The 20,076-nt window shown below is 46.2% G+C and overlaps 1 protein-coding gene across 1 annotated transcript in view; it reads right to left on the bottom strand.

Moving 5' to 3' along the window:
• LOC116520148 (cell adhesion molecule 3-like) overlaps window positions 1-18,723 on the bottom strand; it is a 134,900-nt gene extending 116,177 nt beyond the window's left edge. Inside the window, 1 exon segment of the mRNA XM_032234299.1 lies at window positions 18,672-18,723. Coding sequence (XP_032090190.1) covers window positions 18,672-18,723 — 52 coding nt within the window.
• Window positions 18,724-20,076: the final 1,353 nt, after the last annotated feature.

Here is a 20,076-nt window from a genome sequence, read left to right as displayed (position 1 = left end):
GCTGGGAACGATGGAGGGCAAAAGAAGAAGGAGGGGACGGCAGAGAAGGAGGTGGCTGGATGGAGTCACTGAGGCAGTCGGTGTGAATTTAAATGGACTTCAGAGGATGGGAGAGGACAGGAAGGCTTGGAGGAATGTCACAATGGATCGGAAACAACTTCGCAACTAACAACAACAACAACAACATAGACACACAGACACAGACAGGCAGGCAGACAGACAGACATACTTACATACATACACACATATATACATATACATATACATATACATATGTTATATTTATGCTGATAAATAAATAAAGGGAGACTAGTATAGATCTATTTCAAGCTATTTAGCTCTCATCAGCTAGCCATACCCAAGTTTTTGGGAATCGAACCTGTGCTCTATTGCCTCCCAGGCAGGGAGTTAACCATTTGAGCTACAGAGAACGACTCCTTATCAGCCAGCCAGGGTGGGAGGTATATACTTAAAGTCACAACCCCTGGTATGCCCAAGTATGGGAGGAAGGTCACACTTCCACTCTCTGTCATTAGGCTCGTCACAAGAGTCCATCCAGACAGAAACCCAATATTTGGGTTTCTGTCTGGATGGACTCTTGTGACGAGCCTAACGACAGAGAGTGGAAGTGTGACCTTCCTCCCATACTTGGGCATACCAGGGGTTGTGACTTTAAACATATACATATACATATACATATACATATACATATACATATACATACACATACACATACACATATACAAATAATTCTGGCTTAAACTCTATATATTGTCTGGTCGTTTTTTTCTAACCACATTTGAATTTGATTCCAAAATTTCCGTGCCCGTGTTTTCGTTTTCCCCATTAGATTAACAGATTAACAGACAGATTAACATAACTGGAAGGGACCTTGTAGGTCATCTAGTCCAACCCGCCGCCCAGGCAGGAGACCCTACACCATTTCTGACCGATTGGCAGTCCAGTCTCTTCTGGAAAGCTTTCGAGCAGTGAAGCTCCCACCGTTTTAATTATTTCAGAATAGAGCTGGAAGGGACCTTGGAGGTCTTCCAGTCCAACCCCCTGCTCAACTAGGAGACCTATACCAGTTCAGATTAACAGGCAGATTATGTTGGGTTGGTGGGGTGCAGAGCAGAGGTGGGTTTCTACCGGTTTGGGCGAACTGGTAGTGGTAACTTGGCCTGGGTCGCAGAACCGGCAGTGACCCAGGCTGGCCACGCCCTTGAATTGGTTCCCCGGTCTCCACTGCCATTGCCAACATGTGTTTCAGTAGTTTTTCATGTTGTTTGTGCATGCGCAGAACAATTTACAGTGAATTGCCCATGTGCGTGCTGTGCGCATCTGGCGTGAGCATGAGCGAAGGGAACCGGTAACAACGCTGGTAGGAACCCAACCCTGGGGCAGAGGTGACTCCAACCCCCCCTCTAGAAAGATCACAACAATGTCACTGCTAATGGCAGGAGAAGATAATCAGTTGTGCAGCCAGTGAAAAGCTTTTTCCAGTTTCCCCCATTTACAAGCGCTTCCCCCATTGTTCTCCTCGGCCTTGCTGTGCGGCTGGGGAGAGAAAGATCATGTTCGAAATGCGTCTCCAACAAGGACACTAAACAAAGCCGCTGCATCGCTCCGCTGTGAGAGAAGTACCCTTGTCTGAGTGAGATTTCTATCGCGCGCCACCGCATCAAAGGCGGCAGCTTCCCGCACCGAGGCTCGCACACACATCCCTGCTACAAGGTCAAGAGTTGCAGGGGAAAAAAGTATTTAACTCCCGAGACGAATGCGCTAATCGCTTGCTGCATCGCCGAACCGTGTTGTGGAAATCTCCGTGGCCTCGTGGACATGAGATGCGCATAAGCGCATAAGCGGCGTGGCCTTCTAGAGGAGACGCAGCTGGTTTCAGGCTGGGGAGGACGCTTCTGTTTTGAGCGTCAGCCACGAACCCACAAGTGTGCAAAAATGGAGGGTTAAGGTTGGAATCTTCCTTCTTCCTCTTAGGAGAGAGAGGGGAGGGGAGGGCACTGGCTCAAAGTTGTCCAGTTAGCTTTCATGCCAAAGTGGAACTAGAACTCAGCATTTCCTGGTGATTGGCACAAAGTCACCCAGCCGGCTTTCATGCCTAAGGCGGAACTAGAAGTCAACGTCTCCTGGTTTCTAGGCAGGTGCCTTCGCCACTAGACCAAACTTTCTCTCAATCCATCCACCCGTTCATCCACCCGTCTGTCAATCCATCTGTCCATCCACTCACCAGGGGTGGGCTGTTGGGGGTTTGCAGAGGTTCAAGAGAACCTCTAGCTAAGATTCTGTGCAGTTTGGAGAACCCAAAATCTTCCATCCACCTATCCATTCATCCATCCACCCATCCATCCATCCACCTGTCCATCCACCCACCCATCCATCCATCCATCCATCCACCTGTCCATTCATCCACCTGCCCCTCCATCCATCCATCCATCCATCCATCCATCCATCCATCCATCTACCTGTCCATCCATCCATCTGCCCCTCCATCCATCCATCCACCTGCCCCTCCATCCACCCATCCACCTATCCATCCATTCACCTGTCCATCCATCCACCTGTCCATCCATCCATCCACCTATACATCCATCCACCTGTCTATCCATCCACCTGTCCATCCATCCATCCATCCATCCATCCATCCACCTATACATCCATCCACCTGTCTATCCATCCACCTGTCCATCCATCCACCTACCCACCCACCCACATGTCCATCCATCCATCCATCCACCTGTCCATTCATCCACCTGTCCACCCATCCACCTGTCCATCCATCCACCTGTCCACCCACCCACCCATCCATCCATCAACCTGTCCATCCATCCACCTGCCCATCCATCTATTTGTCCATCCACCCACCTGCCCATCCATCCACCCGCCCACCCACCCACCCACATGTCCCTCCCTCCCTCCATCCCTCCATCCGTCCATCCATTTTAAACAGACATCCTCAGAGGGGGGGGGGGGCTAAATTCAAAAAAAGTCCAGGTGACGACCCACAAACACAAGGCTTTGATCGCACCAGCCGTAGCCTCCACCCTGTCATTTTTAAGCCCCACCCAACCCAATCCTTGCTTCCACATTTATCCGTAAGCAATCGGAATGAAACTTTAACACCACCAAGATTGAGCATTAGAACTCCCTGCAAATAAAGGGAATAACGCGTGAAGAGGCGCTATGGGGTGAATCAGGGGCTCAGCAAGCAATCACTGGTGTGAGATAAGTTTCCCTCCAATATTATTCTCCTTTAGTCGGAAGGCCTGAGCTGCAAAATTCAACAGGCTTCTCTATTAATCTTTTTTGCAACGCCATAGAAACAGTGTGTGCTGTGGTCTTGTTTGTTTTCCCCGGGTGTAAAAGTCGGGGAAAACAACATTTGTGCTTCGATTTGTATTCTTCTAAAACAGTGTCGGGGAAAGCAAACAAGAGGGCCAAAAAAAAGGGTATCCACGTGGAGGGCAATCAGAGAATACAAAATAACAGAGATGGAAGGGGCCTTGGAGGTCTTCTACTCCAACTCCCCCCCCCCCCCCCGGTTCAACTAGTCAAGCCGACTACTTTAAAACCTTCTTTTAAAAAGAAAAAGGAAGGGAGGAGGAAGGGAGGGAGCGAAGGAAGGAAGGAGCAGTAGCACTTAGACTTATATACCGCTTCACTGTGCTTTCCAGCCCTCTCTAAGCGGTTTACAGAGTCAGCCTCTTGCCCCCCAACAATCTAGGTCCTCATTTGACCCACCTCGGAAGGACGGAAGGCTGAGTCAACCATGAGTCGGTCAGGATCGAACTGCTGGCAGTTGGCAGAGTTAGCCTGCATTCTAACAGGAAGGAAGGAAGGGAGGGAGGGAGGGAGGGAGGGAGGAAGGAAGGAAGGAAGGAAGGAAGGAGAGAGAGAGAAAAGGAAAAGCAATAGCAGTAGCATTTAGACTTATATACTGCTTCACTGTGCTTCACAGCCATATTTAAGCAGTTTAAAGAGTCAACCTCTTGCCCCCAACAATCTGGGTCCTCATTTGACCCACCTCGGAAGGATGGAAGGCTGAATCAACCTTTAGGAGGAAGAAAGGAAGGAAGGAAGGAAGGAAGGAAGGAAGGAAGGAAGGAAGGAAGGGCAACAGCACTTGGACTTACAGTATATACAGCTTCACAGTGGTTTTACAGCCCTCTCTAAGCGGTTTACAGAGTCAGCCTCTTGTCCCCAACAATCTGGGTCCTCATTTTACCCACCTCGGAAGGATGGAAGGCTGAGTCAACCTTTAGGAGGAAGAAAGGAAGGAAGGAAGGAAAATAGTAATAGCATTTATATTTATATAATGCTTCATAGTGCTTTTACAGCCCTCTCTAAGTGGTTTACAGAGTCAGCCTCTTGCCCCCAACAATCTGGGTCCTCATTCTACCGACGTCAGAAGGACGGAAGGCTGAGTCAACCTTGAGTCGGTCAGGATCGAACTGCTGGCAGTTGGCAGAGTTAGCCTGCAGTCTAATAGGAAGGAAGGAAGGAAGGAAGGAAGGAAGGAAGGAATAGAGCTGGAATGGACCTTGGAAGATCTTGGACTAGATCCAGTACCATTTCAGACAGGTGGGCTTCCCAGTCTCCTCTTAAAAACCTCCAGTGATGTAGCATCCACAACCTCTTGTGGCCAGCTGTCCCACTGGTTAATTGTCCTCACTGTTAGGAAGTTTCTCTTTCATTCCTGGTTACTTCTCTCCTTGGTTAGTTTCCATCCATTGTTCCTTATCCTGCCCTCTGGTGCTTTGGAGAATAATTTGACCCCCTCCTCTTTGCGGCAGCCCCTCAAATACTGGAAGACTGCTATCCTGTCTCCCCGGGTCCTTCTTTTCTCTAGCGCAGCCAAACTCAAATCCTGCAGCCGTTCTTCCTATGTTTTAGTCTCCAGGCCTTTAATCATCCTAGTTGCTCTTCTCTGCACTTTTTCCAAAGCCTCAACATATTATTATTTTTTTTGGCAATGTGGTGACCAATACTGGATGCCGTATTCCAGGAGTCTCCTTACTAAAGGCTTTATAAAGCAAGTTTGTTTGTTTATTTCTTCCTTCCCATTCATAAACTCCCTCTCTACCCACTTTTCCTGAAGAGTTGAGAAGCCGAGTTAATCACATCTACTGACACGGCACGTGGTGTGATGGCTAGGAGGCTGAACTTGTCGATCAGAAAGATCGGCGGTTTGGCGGTTTGAATTCCTAGCGCTGCATAACAGAGTGAGCTCCTGTTCCTTGTCCCAACTTCTGCCAACCTAGCAGTTCGAAAACAGGTAAAAAATGCAAGTAGGAAAATAGGAACCACCTTTGGTGGGAAGGGAACAGCGTTCCGTTTGCTTTCGGCGTTGAGTGTGCCGGCCACATGACCACGGAGACGTCTTCGGACAGCGCTGGCTCTTCGGCTTTCAAACGGAGATGAGCACCGCCCCCCTAGAGTCAGGAACGACCAGCACAGATGTGCGAGGGGAATCTTTACCTAACAGGTTTTCTCATCTTGCAAAAGGGGCAAAAATAGAAGGCAAGCAGGAGTGGAGGTATGCGTTAATTTTTCTCCGTCTTTCCCATCTGGCTTTCCCTCTCTCTTTTTCCCTCTCGCTTTCCTTGGTCTGAATTTAGCCCCGGTTCCCATAAGGGGAAAAGAAAGGGGCATCGGGGTTATAACAATTTAGCAACCCCGGTTTACTGAGACGCGAGTGGGAGGTGAAGATTAGATCCCCCACCCAGCCGGAGGACAGGATGAAGTCCCAGCCAAGCTGAGGTTTGCTCGGAATTAAGGCACCCACACACCCACACACACACACACCCTTTTCTAAACAATGGGTGAAAGATCACAACAACCTCAGCAGATCTTATTCATCATTTAATAATTCCTTCAGGGCTACGTCTTGGCACGTTCTCTCAGTCCAGCTAAGCCTGGCTGGATTCTGCAATTTTTTTTTATTTTTTTAAGAAAGCAGAGGGGGGGTGGGGGCAACATTTCCCATCTGAAAGTAAGCAGAAAAGGCCAGATGGCATCCTGCTGCACTTGGCAAAAAAGGAGGGGGGAAAGAAAAAAGAGAGAGAGAGAGAGAGAGAATATAAGAGAGAGAGAGGGAAGGAGAGAGAGCGGGGAGGGGGGGCAGCGTGCAAAGCCTTTGCAAAGGCTGCAAGGGAGGAGGAGGAGGATCCGCCCGCCCGCGAGGTCGACTTTGCCACCTCTTGGATGTTCCCCCCAGACCGGGAGTTGAGCGAATGCCTCGATTCACCCGCAAAGCTCCGTCTCCCGCCGCCGTTTCCCGGCAGGCGCATGCAGCTGGGTGGCTGGGACGGCGAGTCCTAGGAAAGCAGCCAAATTTTGCTGAAATGATGGATGATCCCCTTCTCCGTGTCTTGGAGATACACACACTCACACACACACACACACACGGACGCACGCACACAGAGGAGTGTTTCTTCGGAAAGGGGTGGGGGGAAGGCCAGTGGGAGAGTGGAGGAATTATGAAACGCTGGCTACCTCTAACTCCAAACAGCCCCAGGACAGAGAGGGAGGGGAAAGAGGGAGGGAGGGAGGGAGGGAGAGAGAGAGAGACAGAGAGTTTATTGCTTCCTTATTTTGCTGCCCCTTTCCTCTAGACCAGGGGTGTCAAACTCAATTTCATTGAGGGCACCTCTAGAGTTTTATTTGACCTCGGGGTAGAGGGAGAGGGGGGCATGGCCAGCCTCAATGTCACTCATATTGTGTTGGGGGTGCCTGTGGCAGCCCGGGCACTCTACCAGCGAAAATGGGCTCCCAAGCTCTGTTTCCACTGGCAGAGGCATCGTCGGGCGGTCCTTTGCTGTCTCCAGGGTGGCCCCCACGGGCTAGATCTAAGCACCCCCGTGGACCAGATCTGGCCCTTGGGCCTTGAGTTTGACACCGCTGCTCTAGCTTCAATGCTGTGGAGTCGGGGGGTAACGTTCAGTGTTGGCCCAGTCTTGTAAATTATGGGAGTAGGTGGTGGGTTGGTTGACCTGGTCTTAGCAACTGGTAAGAGGAGGAGGAGGAGGAGGAGGAGGAGAGGCAGCTCAGGTGCAGTTTTGTGATCCCGGGACAGGAGAGGTCCAACTTCCTCCCCTCTGTAATTGGGGAGGAGGATCTATAGAAGAGAATGTTTGTAGCCCAGGGTTCTGGGTGCAGTCTTTTTCCTTGCAGACGTCTCACAACCCAACTCAGTAACATCATCAGTGCTAGAAGGGAGTGGGGTTTGCAGAGGAGAAGAGGAGGAGGACAATAATTATGGGATCCGTGGTGGTCTCTGAGCTTGGTTGTTTCCTTGCAGACGTTTCATGGCCCTATTAGGTAACCTCATCCTTGTTAGAAGGGCGTAATGGTTGCTCTCTGGTTTGATAAGAGGAAAGTTGGTAAAACTTTTAATTGGTGAAAAAAAGGGGGGGAAAGTAAGTTAAACTTAGTCAAACTATTGTTAAATAAATGACTGATCATGATAATAATGTAATAATATGTATTGATAGGATAAAAGGGAAATTGGATACAAATTCTAAACAATGATTAAGAAAAGAGGTTTAAATTTTTTTGTTATTAATATAATTAATTTTTATTTTGAATGTGTTATAAAGGTATGATGCGGTTGGATGATATTGAAAATAGATAAGGGAATGCCACTATGTGGTTTTGTTTTAAATTTTGGAATGTTTGTTATAAAGGGACATTAAAACAAGTATAGTCATATGAAGGATGAGAATGTATGTATGTATGTATGTATGTATGTATGTATGTATGTATGTATGTATGTATGTATGTATGTTGTGGCCCAACAGGAGCCCTTGGAGCTGCCACCAGACTCCGACAGTGAGGGGCCCTATGAGTCGGCTCTGGAGGATGTGGAGGACCCTGGACAGGGTTCCGACTCCGAGCAGGGTTCAGAGAGGCTGGTTGGCCACCAGGAGGCGCCTGAGCCTTGGACCAGTGGGGAGGAGACAAGGGGGGGTGTTCCTGACGTCAGCAGTGAGTTGTTCCTGGATGCCTGGCACCGAAGAGCTAATAGGCGTCAGGAACAGTTGCGCAAGTACAGGAGGTAATTGCGCTCAGCTGGTGGTAATTAGGCTCCTCTCCAGACTAGAAAAAGACTGCTTGTGCACACGCCCTTTGCAGAAGTCAACACAGGAACGAATGTTGGAGAACAGTCTTGTGAGCCTGGCAGGCTGGATTGCTGCCAAGGCTTATCTTTGCCGGTTTACTGCCAAGGACCTGTCTGTCTGTTAATAAATTCCATAAAATATCTTTGACTCGGAGTGCGTTGGTGTGGGACGAGGGGGTCAGAACATTAGATAGATAGATAGATAGATAGATAGATAGATAGATAGATAGATAGATAGATAGATAGATAGAGATAGATAGAGATAGATGATAGATAGATAGATGATAGATAGATAGATAGATAGATAGATAGATAGATAGATAGAGATAGATAGATAGATAGATAGATAGATAGATAGATAGATGGATGATAGATAGATAGATAGATAGATAGATGATAGATAGATATAGATATAGATATAGATATAGATATAGATATAGATATAGATAGATAGATAAATAGATAGATAGATAGATGATTGATAGATAGATAGATATAGATAGATAGATAGCTAGATAGATAGATGATAGATATAGATAGATAGATAGATGATGATAGATAGATGATAGATAGATAGATAGATAGATAGATAGATAGATAGATAGATGTAAAATAGATAATTTGATATGAATCAGAGGCGATGACTGTGGAAGGGATGCACGAAAGCTCTTTGTAACCGATTGACACATTTTCTACAATTTGTAAAGGAGGATGATTTTGTTTGTTTTTATTCAAAAAAATAGAAAAAAATTGTTTTAAAAAAAGAGTGTTTATTCGCAGCGATTGTCGTAAACAAAGAGCTGCCAACTCAAAATAAGCTAAGCAGCAGCCTGATCGAGGAACCACCTCCTACCAACACTGCTGGGGCAAGAAAGATTAGACCAGGTGCCCGAGGGGGATATGAGAGCTCCTGCCTTAGACAAGGGATTGAAGGCCTCCTAAAGTCCTCTCCAGCCCGAGGATCCTATGCAGGCCAAGAGTCATCCAAGGGGCGACGCAGAGTGTTGGGAAAGACTAAGCGTTCCGTTCCTTCCTTCCAAGATTTTTTGCCACACCCATGTTCCACTGAGGAATGAAGACGGCCATCTGGCCGATATAAATAGATAAATTCCTTTGGATTGCCCAGCAGTCTGAAGATGATTCTTTCCTCTTAAAGGGAAGGGAACTCAAAGGGCAACCAGCTTTGTGGATTCCAACTTTGGCCTTGGCTCAAATAAACCAGGATCACTGTGAAGTTGGAGGGCTCTGAAACACAGCACGGATTCCCCAGTAGTCTTCGGAGGGGAGAGGGAGAATAAAAGAGCACCACCGCACATTGCAATATGGGGACGCGGTGGCCCAGGGGCTAAGACGCTGAGCTTGTCAATCAGAAAGGTCTTGCAGTTCAGCGGTTCGAATCCCCAGCGCTGCGTAACGGAGTGAGCTCCCGTGATAGATAGATGTACTTACGACAGCTGCGGTGTCCCGGGGGACATGTGATCCGCTTTTGCAACCTTCAGACAAGCACAATCCACAGGGAAACCAGATTCGTTTTACAGCTGGGCTACTAACTTAACAACCACAGCGATTCACTTAACAATGGTGGCAAGAAAGGTTGTAAAATGGGGCAAAATTCTCTTAAGAACGGTCTCGCTGAGCCATAGAAGTGTTGGGCTCGATTGTGGTCATAAGTTGAGGACTATCTGAATCGGGAATGTCCTGGATGTCAAGACCTGTGCATTAAGAACCCAAAAATTGTTTTTTTTCACCCCAAAATTTGCAGGAAAGGAGAGGGGGGGTGGAATACATACCAAGGCACCCCCCCAATCTCTTTCCTGCCCCAGCTGTTTATTTCTCATTATTGTTCCAATTAATCATAAACGGTATAGTCCCGCCATGACAAAACGTGGACATTTACATAACAAAGATTCTGCTGAGTCCACAGACTCAGCGTTCAGTTTTCTTCCGTCAGGTTTTTAGAGCAGATAAACCATTTTTACTTATAATTGGCACTTTCCCTTGTCGCGTTGAGTCTTTTGCTAGTGATTTGTGCTGTCTGGACATGCCCAGAGGCTCGTGACAATCACATCTAATCTCTTCATTTTGAAGCCAGACATGAACTTTCGCCAATTTGGGATAAGTTTCCTATTTTTGCCCTCAGACTGCGAACAGGAGTTCTTCATCCAGAGTTGAAGAAGCTTCTCGGATGAGAAGTGAAATGTCTAAAGGGCCGAAGAAGCTTCTTGGCTGAGAAGCGAAATGTCTAAAGAGTTGGAGAAACTTCCCAGACAAGAAGAGAAACATCTAACGGGCCAAAGAAGCTTCTTGGATGAGAAGCGAAACATCTGAAGAAGATTGGATGAGAAGCGAAACATCTAAAGAGTTGAAGAAGCAGATATCTAAAGAAGCGAAGCGAAATATCTAAACAGTTGAGGAAGCTTCTTAGATGATTAGCGAAATATCTGAAGAAGCTTGGATGAGAAGCGAAAGTCTGAAGAGTTGAAGAAACTTCTTAGATGAGAAGCGAAACGTCTGAAGAACCTTGGATAAGAAGTGAAACAACTAAAGAATTGAAGAAGCTTCTCAGACAAGAAGTGAAATGTCTAAAGGGCCGAAGAAGCTTCTTGGATGAGAAGTGAAACATCTAAAGAATTGAAGAAGCTTCTCAGACAAGAAGCGAAATATCTAAACAGTTGAAGAAGCTTCTTAGATGATTAGCGAAATGTCTGAAGAACCTTGGATGAGAAGCAAAATGTCTAAAGTGTTGAAGAAGCTTCTTAGATGAGAAGCAAAAGGTCTGAAGAAGATTGGATGAGAAGCGAAACTTCTAAAGAGTTAAGGAAGCTTCTTGGAGAAGAAGCGAAACATCTGAAGAAGATTGGATGAGAAGCGAAACTTCTAAAGAGTTGAAGAAGCTTCTCAGACAAGAAGCAAAATATCTAAACAGTTGAAGAAGCTTCTTAGTTGATTAGCGAAATGTCTGAAGAAGATTGGATGAGAAGCGAAACTTCTAAAGAGTTGAGGAAGCTTCTTGGAGAAGAAGCGAAACATCTGAAGAACCTTGGATGAGAAGCGAAACATCTAAAGAGTTGAAGAAGCTTCTCAGAGAAGAAGCGAAATATCTAAACAGTTGAGGAAGATTCTTAGATGATTAGCGAAATATCTGAAGAAGCTTGGATGAGAAGCAAAAGTCTGAAGAGTTGAAGAAACTTCTTAGATGAGAAGCGAAACGTCTGAAGAACCTTGGATAAGAAGTGAAACAACTAAAGAATTGAAGAAGCTTCTCAGACAAGAAGTGAAATGTCTAAAGGGCCGAAGAAGCTTCTTGGATGAGAAGTGAAACATCTAAAGAATTGAAGAAGCTTCTCAGACAGGAAGCGAAATATCTAAACAGTTGAAGAAGCTTCTTAGATGATTAGCGAAATGTCTGAAGAACCTTGGATGAGAAGCAAAATGTCTAAAGTGTTGAAGAAGCTTCTTAGATGAGAAGCAAAAGGTCTGAAGAAGATTGGATGAGAAGCGAAACTTCTAAAGAGTTAAGGAAGCTTCTTGGAGAAGAAGCGAACCATCTGAAAAAGATTGGATGAGAAGTGAAACATCTAAAGAGTTGAAGAAGCTTCTCAGAGAAGAAGTGAAATATCTAAACAGTTGAAGAAGCTTCTTAGATGATTAGCGAAATATGTGAAGAAGATTGATGAGAAGCGAAACTTCTAAAGAGTTGAGGAAGCTTCTTGGAGTTGAGGAAGCTTCTCTGAAGGGCTGAAGAAGCTTCTTGGATGAGAATCAAAATGTCTTCAAAGCGAAACCAGAAAGCCCAGTTGCCTCTTAAAAAAACAAAACTCCTTTAGGACTGTGAACATGTGGTTTCAAACTGGAAGCACCATTTTAAGATTTTTTTAAAAAATAAAATAAAAAAACAGAACCAAAAGCTGGAATCTCAAGAGTTGGGGGCATTCCGTCTACCAGGTTTTCAAACTTCATTCGATGCCCACTTTGATTGACCTACGGATCAAAGCTGCCCAAAGCTTGAATTCAAAAGGGTTTGATCTTGACCGCAGTAGCCTTCGGGGGCAACGGTTTTTCCACACTTTTTCGACTTTCATGCACTCACACGTGTTCCCAAGTCAAATCGTCTTGCTTCGGTCCCCCCACTTCAAATTGAATCAGCTCCTTAAACTGCAAATCTTAATTGGATCCTGGCTTATTTGCATAGCTCTTACAAAAGAAAAAAGATTCTTCCCCAACTCCGAGATAGATTGCCGCTTTCTAGAAGGCGCCAATGTTTGCATACAAGTGTGTTTCAATTACGCGTAACTGGCTAAGTCACCCTCCAGATTGCCATTCCTATTATCTTTTTACCCTGGGCCATGTCGGGCAGGGATGATGGGACTTGAAGTTGCCATCTGGAGGATCATATGTTCCCTTCCGCTGTAGGGAAATGGAGAGGTATGTCAAATTGAGGAAGGGGGAAAAGAAAAACAGGGTAAGCACAAGTCGCTCTCCAGATGGAAAAACACTTGGCAGGGATTAAAATTCCGGTAAATCTCTCCGGTCTCCATTTGTTATTCCAGAAAACTTTCCAGTAATTACAAATAATCATTGATCCAAGAAAGGACCAGAAACTGGGAGGGGACCTTCAAGGTGCTAGTCGTAACTTATAAAGCCCTTCATGGTATTGGATCTGGGTACTTGAGAGACCGCCTGCTGCCAATTACCTCCCACAGACCCATTAGATCTCACAGGGTTGGCCTCCTCCAGGTGCCATCTACCAGCCAATGCCACCTGGCTATTACCCGGGGGAGGGCCTTCTCTGTGGCAGCTCCGGCCCTCTGGAATGAACTCCCCGTAGGGATTCGGACCCTCACCTCTCTCCAGGCCTTCCGAAAAGCCATCAAAACCTGGCTTTGCCGGCAGGCCTGGGGGTGATGAGTTCCCTCCCCTCTCGACATGTATGGTTGTGCGACTGTTGTCTACTTTTATTATTTGTATTTTGTCTTTTATGTTCCCCCTTTTTTCCCCCCCCTTGAATTGTTCGCCGCCCTGAGTCCTCCCGGAGAAGGGCGGCATACAAATAATAAAATACCATACAATACAATACAATCAAGTGGCCCATCCTCCACTGGAAATTCAACCCAGAGGTAGGTTTCACATCATTTTACCACTGGTTCGCCATTCCACGCATGTGCTTTGCTTGTGCACATGGCTTGCATGCATGGTGCAGCTTAGAAAATGTGGCTAAATTTGGACGACATTGTGCCGGGATGGGTCACGACCATCGGTTCATTCCAACCAGTCCGAACTGGCTGAATACCACTACTGCAGAGGTGGGTTCCTACCGGTTCGCACCGGTTCAATAGAACCGGTTCGTCAAATCTACCGAACCGGTTAGAAGAGGTTCCACCAGTGGACCCAGAAAGCAGGCCACGCCTACAGAAGAGGTTCCGAAAATTTTTTGAAACCCACCACTGCACTACTGATTCCATCATCTGGGGAAGAAGGAAGGTACGTCCACGGCGAACGTTTGCAGAGCTGGGCTTTTCAAAGAGAAGTCGCATAACCCTGTTTATCTGGCTTCCCGCTTTGCCACTATGTAGCTTAGCGAGAGAAAATGCACCTGTGCTGAGAAAAAGGTATAATGGAAACAGTGCCGAAGCTGATTAAATCAAAACCCATTTTATGCACTAGCAAAAAAGCTTCGCTTCGGCCTCCTGGGAATAGCATCTCCTAGCCGAGATGGACAAAGTCTTTTCATTTCCTCCCTGTTCCGCACAACAGAATTGGTCCATGATAACAAAGAGGGATTCACACCTGTTGCTTTACAGGAAGTCCTCACTTTAATGACCTGTCACTTAGCCACCATTTCAATCAGAGCAGAGCTGGAAGGGACCTTGGGGGGGGTCTTCTAATCCAACCCACTGTTCAAGCAGGAGACCCTATACCATCTCAGACAAGTGGCTGTCCAATCTCTTCTTAAAAACCTCCACTGATGGAGCACCCGCAACTTCTGGTGGCAAGCTGTTCCACTGATTAATTGTCCTCACGGTTAGGGAGTTTCTCCTTAGTTCCAGGTTGCTTCTCTCCTTGGTTAGTTTCCATCCACTGTTTCTCGTCTTTAAGTAGAATAGAATAACAGAGTTGGAAGGGACCTTGAGAGATCTTCTAGTCCAAACGCCTGCTTGGGCAAGAAACCCTACCCCACTTCAGACAAATGGCTATCCAACATCTTCTTAAAAACTTCCAGTGTTGGAGCAATCACAACTTCTGGAGGAAATTTCTGTTCTACTGATTAATTGTTCTGACCGTCAGGAAATTTCTCCTTAGTTCTAAGTTGCTTCTCTCCTTGATTAGTTTCACCCCTTTGCTTCTTGTCCTGCCCTCAGGTGCTTTGGAGAATAGCTTGACTCCTTTGGGGCATCCCCTGAGATATTGGAAGACTGCTATCATGTCTCCCCTGGTCCTTCTTTTCATTCAACTAGCCATGCCCAGTTCCTGCAACTGTTCTTCCTATGTTTTAGCCTCCAGTCCCCTAATCCTCTTTGTTGCTCTTCTCTGCCCTCTTCATATGGTTTGGCTTTCTGTCTTGCCTACAGGGACTGGAAAATAAGACCCGCCCTCCTCTTTGTGGCATCCTCTCAAAGAGTGGAATGCTGCTATCGGGTTATCAAGCTATTATGGTCCTCGGAAAGGAGAAAGGGAAAAGGAGGTAGTAAGAGTAGGAGAGAGAGTAGGAAGGGGAAGAAGAGAGGAGGAGTGGGGGAGAGGGAGGGGAAAGAAAAAAAGAGAGAGAGGAGGAGGAAAGAAGAAGGGAGAGAAGGGAGGTTGGGAGGACGGAAGAAGAAGGGTTGTTGTAAAATAAGATGGATGGATGTGGTGGCAGGAAAGCAACCCCAATTATATATATATTTTTAAATTTTTAAATGCATTGTGATAAATGTTAAAAGAAAACATACAAATATGAATAGCACTTATGAGAATGTATAGCTGTGAATGTTTATATGACTAAGAAAAATAAAACTTTGTTGTTACGGCCCTCCTTATAACTATTTATGGCCCATTTTCTAAGTTCAAATGCTACTTGCCCACTCTGTGATCAACCCTTGGGAAAAAGATCCGTGGAAGGAAAAATAGAAAATCCATACAGTCCTTGGCACTACGTGAGCATGGCAGTGGAAACCACCACAAGGAAACCTGGCTTTGAAGGCCGGGCAGCCAGTTTTAAAACCCCCCAAAAATTCCTACGTAGGAACATCCATCTCCAATCGTAAGAAATGCACCCATCTCTCTCTCTCTCTCTCTCCCTCTCTCTCCCTCCCTCTCTCTCTCTCTCTCTCTCTCTCTCCCTCCCTCCCTCCCTCCCTCCCTCCCTCCCTCTGAAAGCAATTTGTAACACAAATACTCTTGGATTGAATGAGAACAGGTGGAGAAACACTGCTGATGTGTTTTTTTGTTTTCTGAGTGACATGGACATTGTCACTTTCCTCAAGGTGGAGAAAGGGGTCGGGGCGGGGGGAACCCAGCTGCGAATGAGACCTAAATTGTATTTCTCGAACTTGCGCCGTTTTCTCAGAAAATTTCATCTCTGTGGTGTTATAGGGGGAGGGTGGGAAATGTCCGGACCAAACGTAATTTCTAATGTTGGATTTTCCCCCTTACCAGAGGGAGCCCCATTGAGGAGTACTGTGAAGCTGTTACCATGGCAACTCCACTGCGCTGTACAGTAGAAGCCATTTTATGGCAGTACGGTAGAAGCCATTTTAAGGTACAACAGGCTGTATCTTAACAGAACACACAACTCAAGGGGTGTTAGGGGTCCTTTAGCCCCACAGTATTTATTTCCAGAGAGTTAAGTCATCTGTGTACCAAGTTTGGTTGAAATTGCTCGAGGCGTTACAGAGTTATGCTGGAACACACACACACACACACACAAACACACACACACCTGTTTTTATATATATAGATTCATTTGCATCCCAAAATTCATTTGGAGCACCTCTTTTTTTGTACACTACTAAAACTCTTATTGTCATGACCTTTAACTGGTCAAAATGGTACATCATAGCAAGTCAAATTTTGAACTAAGGTAAACTAACCCCAATGGGCCAACTTATAGAATGCATCCAAAATTTGGGATCCAAGAAATTTGAGGAAGTTGTGCTATTGACTGCTGTTGAGCAGGTGCTGCAGGTGCTCATGATCTTCATTTTCAACATCCTGTGACAGTTTCCCAGCCCGTCTAGCAATCCCTTGTTCCCTCTTCCACCTGCCTGCTGGGAAGGGAAGGGAAAGAAAGGGAAGGGGAAGGAAGGAAGGAAGGAAGGAAGGAAGGAAGGAAGGAAGGAAGGAAGGAAGGAAGGAAGATTTCCAATGTACCTTGCTAGATTCCCACTCAATGGGGAAGCCAGCAGGAAGTTGGAAGTCACTCCTGCTCTCACTGCTTTTTTGTTTATCTTTGATGTTTCTGTTTTCTTGTTTAGGAAAGATAATAACTTCCTTATAAATAAGGAACTATCTCTGAAATGACGACCCAACAGAGCATGGATTACTAACCAAGAAAGCTAAAGAAAATAACCACCACCATTTCTGTGTTTAAATGCTCCAACTTGTGCTCCAACGGAAGTGATGGATATGGAATCCTCCCCAATTGTGCCAGTTTCCCCCAGTGCTTCCAATAAGGGGTGTGTGTGAAGTTGTATATATCTCAAAGTGAACGGAACAGAGATGGTATTCAGCCGGTTCTGACCGGTTCTAGTGAACCGGTAGCAGAAATTTTGAGTAGTTTGGAGAACCGGCAAATACCACCTCTGGCTGGCCCCGCCCGCATCTATTCTCTGCCTCCTGAGTCCCAGCTGATCGGCTGGGTCTTCTTCTGTTACCCCGCACAGAAGAACAGAGCTGGAAAGCAGGTGGGGAGGAAATGGGGATTTTGCAGTATCATTCCCCAGCCATGCCCACCAAGCCACACCCATCAAGTCATGCCACGCCCACCAAGCCACGCCCACAGAACCCGCAGCAAAAAAATTGAATCTCACCACTGATACACACACACACACACACAAATCTTTTGCCAGATCTCTCCCAAACCTCCCAAAGGAGAAGCATTTAAATCAGTCACACCAGATCAGGCAAACCAGTAGTGGCAGAAGCATCGCACGAGCAAACCAGTAGTAAAATAAATTGAAACCCACCCCTGAGTCAGACCGTGGCATGCTACGCAGTGCCAGATTTGCTTCTCATGGTCCCACGTTTTTGCTTTCAAGTGTGGGGGGGAGAAAAGCAGGGGCCTCAAAAAGAGAGAACTCCATTTCCCTTTTACTGCCTTTCGGGTGGGTAATCAAACAGATTACTCACTGGGGCACCACAACACAAGCTTGAGGAATTTCCTCGTTACAGGAGAAATTAATCTCTTTGCAACCTCCAGCATTCTTGGTTTCTGGGCTGTGCTTACTCTTCTCCTCCCTCCCTCCTTCCTTCCTCCCCTCCCCTCCCGTCCACTTCAGCACAAAATGCAACCCTTCCCTGGGATGAAGGCCCGTTTCTAAGGTTAGTAAAGAAGAAGCACAGATGGGCAGCCATTCCCGAAAGAGGGAAAAGTGGATTTTCCCTCCCCTTCGCTTGATAAGGGGCCATGTGGCAGCTCCTTGAGTTCACTTCATGCAGCCTGAATTTCCTGCAGATGCCACAGAGAAAGCATCGCAAAGGTGTTTTTTTCCCCCCAAGCAACTGGATCTGGAAGGAGCGGAAGAAACCTCTTGGGTGAGAAGCGAAATGTCTCCAAGGAAAATCTTGCGAAGCTTTTTTCTCCCGTGACATTGTACACAAAACCTTGGCCAGGCCAATTCTCGAAGACAGTAATAGCAATAGCAATAGCAGTTAGACTTATATACCGCTTCATAGGGCTTTCAGCCCTCTCTAAGCGATTTACAGAGTCAGCATATTGCCCCCAACAACAATCCGGGTCCTCATTTTACCCACCTCGGAAGGATGGAAGGCTGAGTCAACCCTGAGCCAGTGAGATTTGAACAGCCGAACTGCAGAACTGCAGTCAGCTGAAGTAGCCTGCAGTGCTCCATTTAACCACTGCGCCACCTCGGCTCTTCAGTACGTCTTCCAGTACGTCTGCCTGGAATCCACACTGCATATTGGGCATTAATACGATTGAACTGTACCATTTCAGACAAGTCCAGCCTCTTCTTGAAAGCCTCCAGTGATAAGAGAGCCGGAAGGAACCTTGGAGGTCTTCTAGACCAACCCCCGCTTCACAAGCAGGAGACGCTGCACCATTTCAGACAAGTCCAGTCTCTTCTTAAAAACCTCCATTGATGGAGTGCCAACTTCTGAAGGCAAGTTGTTCCACTGACAAATTGTCCTTGCTGTCAGGAAATTCTCCTTTAGTTCGAGGTTGCTTCTCTCCTTGATTAATTTCCATCCATTACTTCTTGTCCTGCCCTCAGGTGCTTTGGAGAATAAATTGGCACCCCTTTCCTTGTGACAGCCCTGAGGTCTTGGAAGACTGCTATCATATCACCCCTCGCCCTTCCCTTCGTTAGTCTTGACATACCTAACCGACTCAACTGTTCATCATATGGTTTAGCCTCCGGATCCTTCATCATCTTGACTATCAACATAGGGGTTCTACTCCTGCTTGTGAGGTCACTTGGCTGAGATAAGGAATGACTTCTGCACAGCCATGAAAATGTGAAGAATTAGAGGGATGCGGTGGCTCAGTGGCTAAGACGCTGAGCTTGTCGATCAGAAAGGTCGGCAGTTCGGCAGTTCGACTCCCTAGTGCCGCGTAACGGAGTGAGCTCCCGTGACTTGTCCCACCTTCTGCCAACCTAGCAGTTCAAAAGCAGGTAAAAAATGCAAGTAGAAAAATAGGGACCACCTTTGGTGGGAAGGGAACAGCGTTCTGTGCACCTTCGACGTTGAGTCATGCCGGCCACATGACCATGGAGACGTCTTCGGACAGCGCTGGCTCTTCGGCTTCGAAACAGAGATGAGCACTGCCCCCTAGAGTTGGGAACGACTAGCATGCATGTGCAAGGGGAACCTTTACCTTAATCACACACAAGGGGGACACCCAATCATGAATAACTCCCACTGCTGATTTAAAGATAGCCAGGGAGTTTCTGTAGCTCTCTGCAAGTTTGGGAAGTGAATCAGCTCAGCTGGAACTTTAGAAGAAGAAAGATTGGAAAGATAGTTTCAGAGTCTTTTCTTTGGAACTAGAAAGTCAGTCGTTGCTCACTGGAGAACAATTTGACCTTGTTCACCCCACCGCCACAACCCCCAATGGATTTCCATCCTCCTTCCAAAAATAAAGGCAACTGGATACTAATTTCTGTCCTCCCCAAATCATCCAAAGGGTTTCCACACATAGGGTCCATTGTATTTATTTTGATGGAATGGAATTGGAATGGAATGAAATGGAATAGAATAAGGAATAGAATAGAATAGGATAGAATAGAATAGGAGAATTCTGAATAGAATGGAAAATAGACTAGAATAGAATAGAATAGGAGAATTCTGAATACAATAGAAAATAGACTAGACTAGACTAGAATAGGAGAATTCTGAATAGAATAGAAAATAGACTAGAATAGAATAGAATAGAATAGAATAGAATAGGAGAATTCTGAATAGAATAGAACAGTGGTTCCCAAACTTGGCAACTTTAAGACTTGTGGACTTCAACTGAAGTCCACAAGTCTTAAAGTTGCCAAGTTTGGGAACCACTGGAATAGAAAATAGACTAGACTAGACTAGACTAGAATAGAATAGAATAGAATAGGAGAATTCTTAATAGAATGGAAAATAGACTAGACTAGAATAGAATAGACTAGTCTAGAATAGAATAGAATAGTTGGAAGGGACCTTGGAGGTCATCTAGTCCAACTGCTTGCCCAAACAGACCCTACACCATTTCTGACAGAGGGCAGTCCAGTCTCTTCTTGAAACTTTCC

The sequence above is a fragment of the Thamnophis elegans genome, chromosome 17 (genome assembly GCF_009769535.1).
Source record: "Thamnophis elegans isolate rThaEle1 chromosome 17, rThaEle1.pri, whole genome shotgun sequence".
Taxonomy (NCBI): Eukaryota; Metazoa; Chordata; class Lepidosauria; order Squamata; family Colubridae; genus Thamnophis; species Thamnophis elegans.
This window is presented reverse-complemented; position numbering and strand designations above follow the sequence as displayed.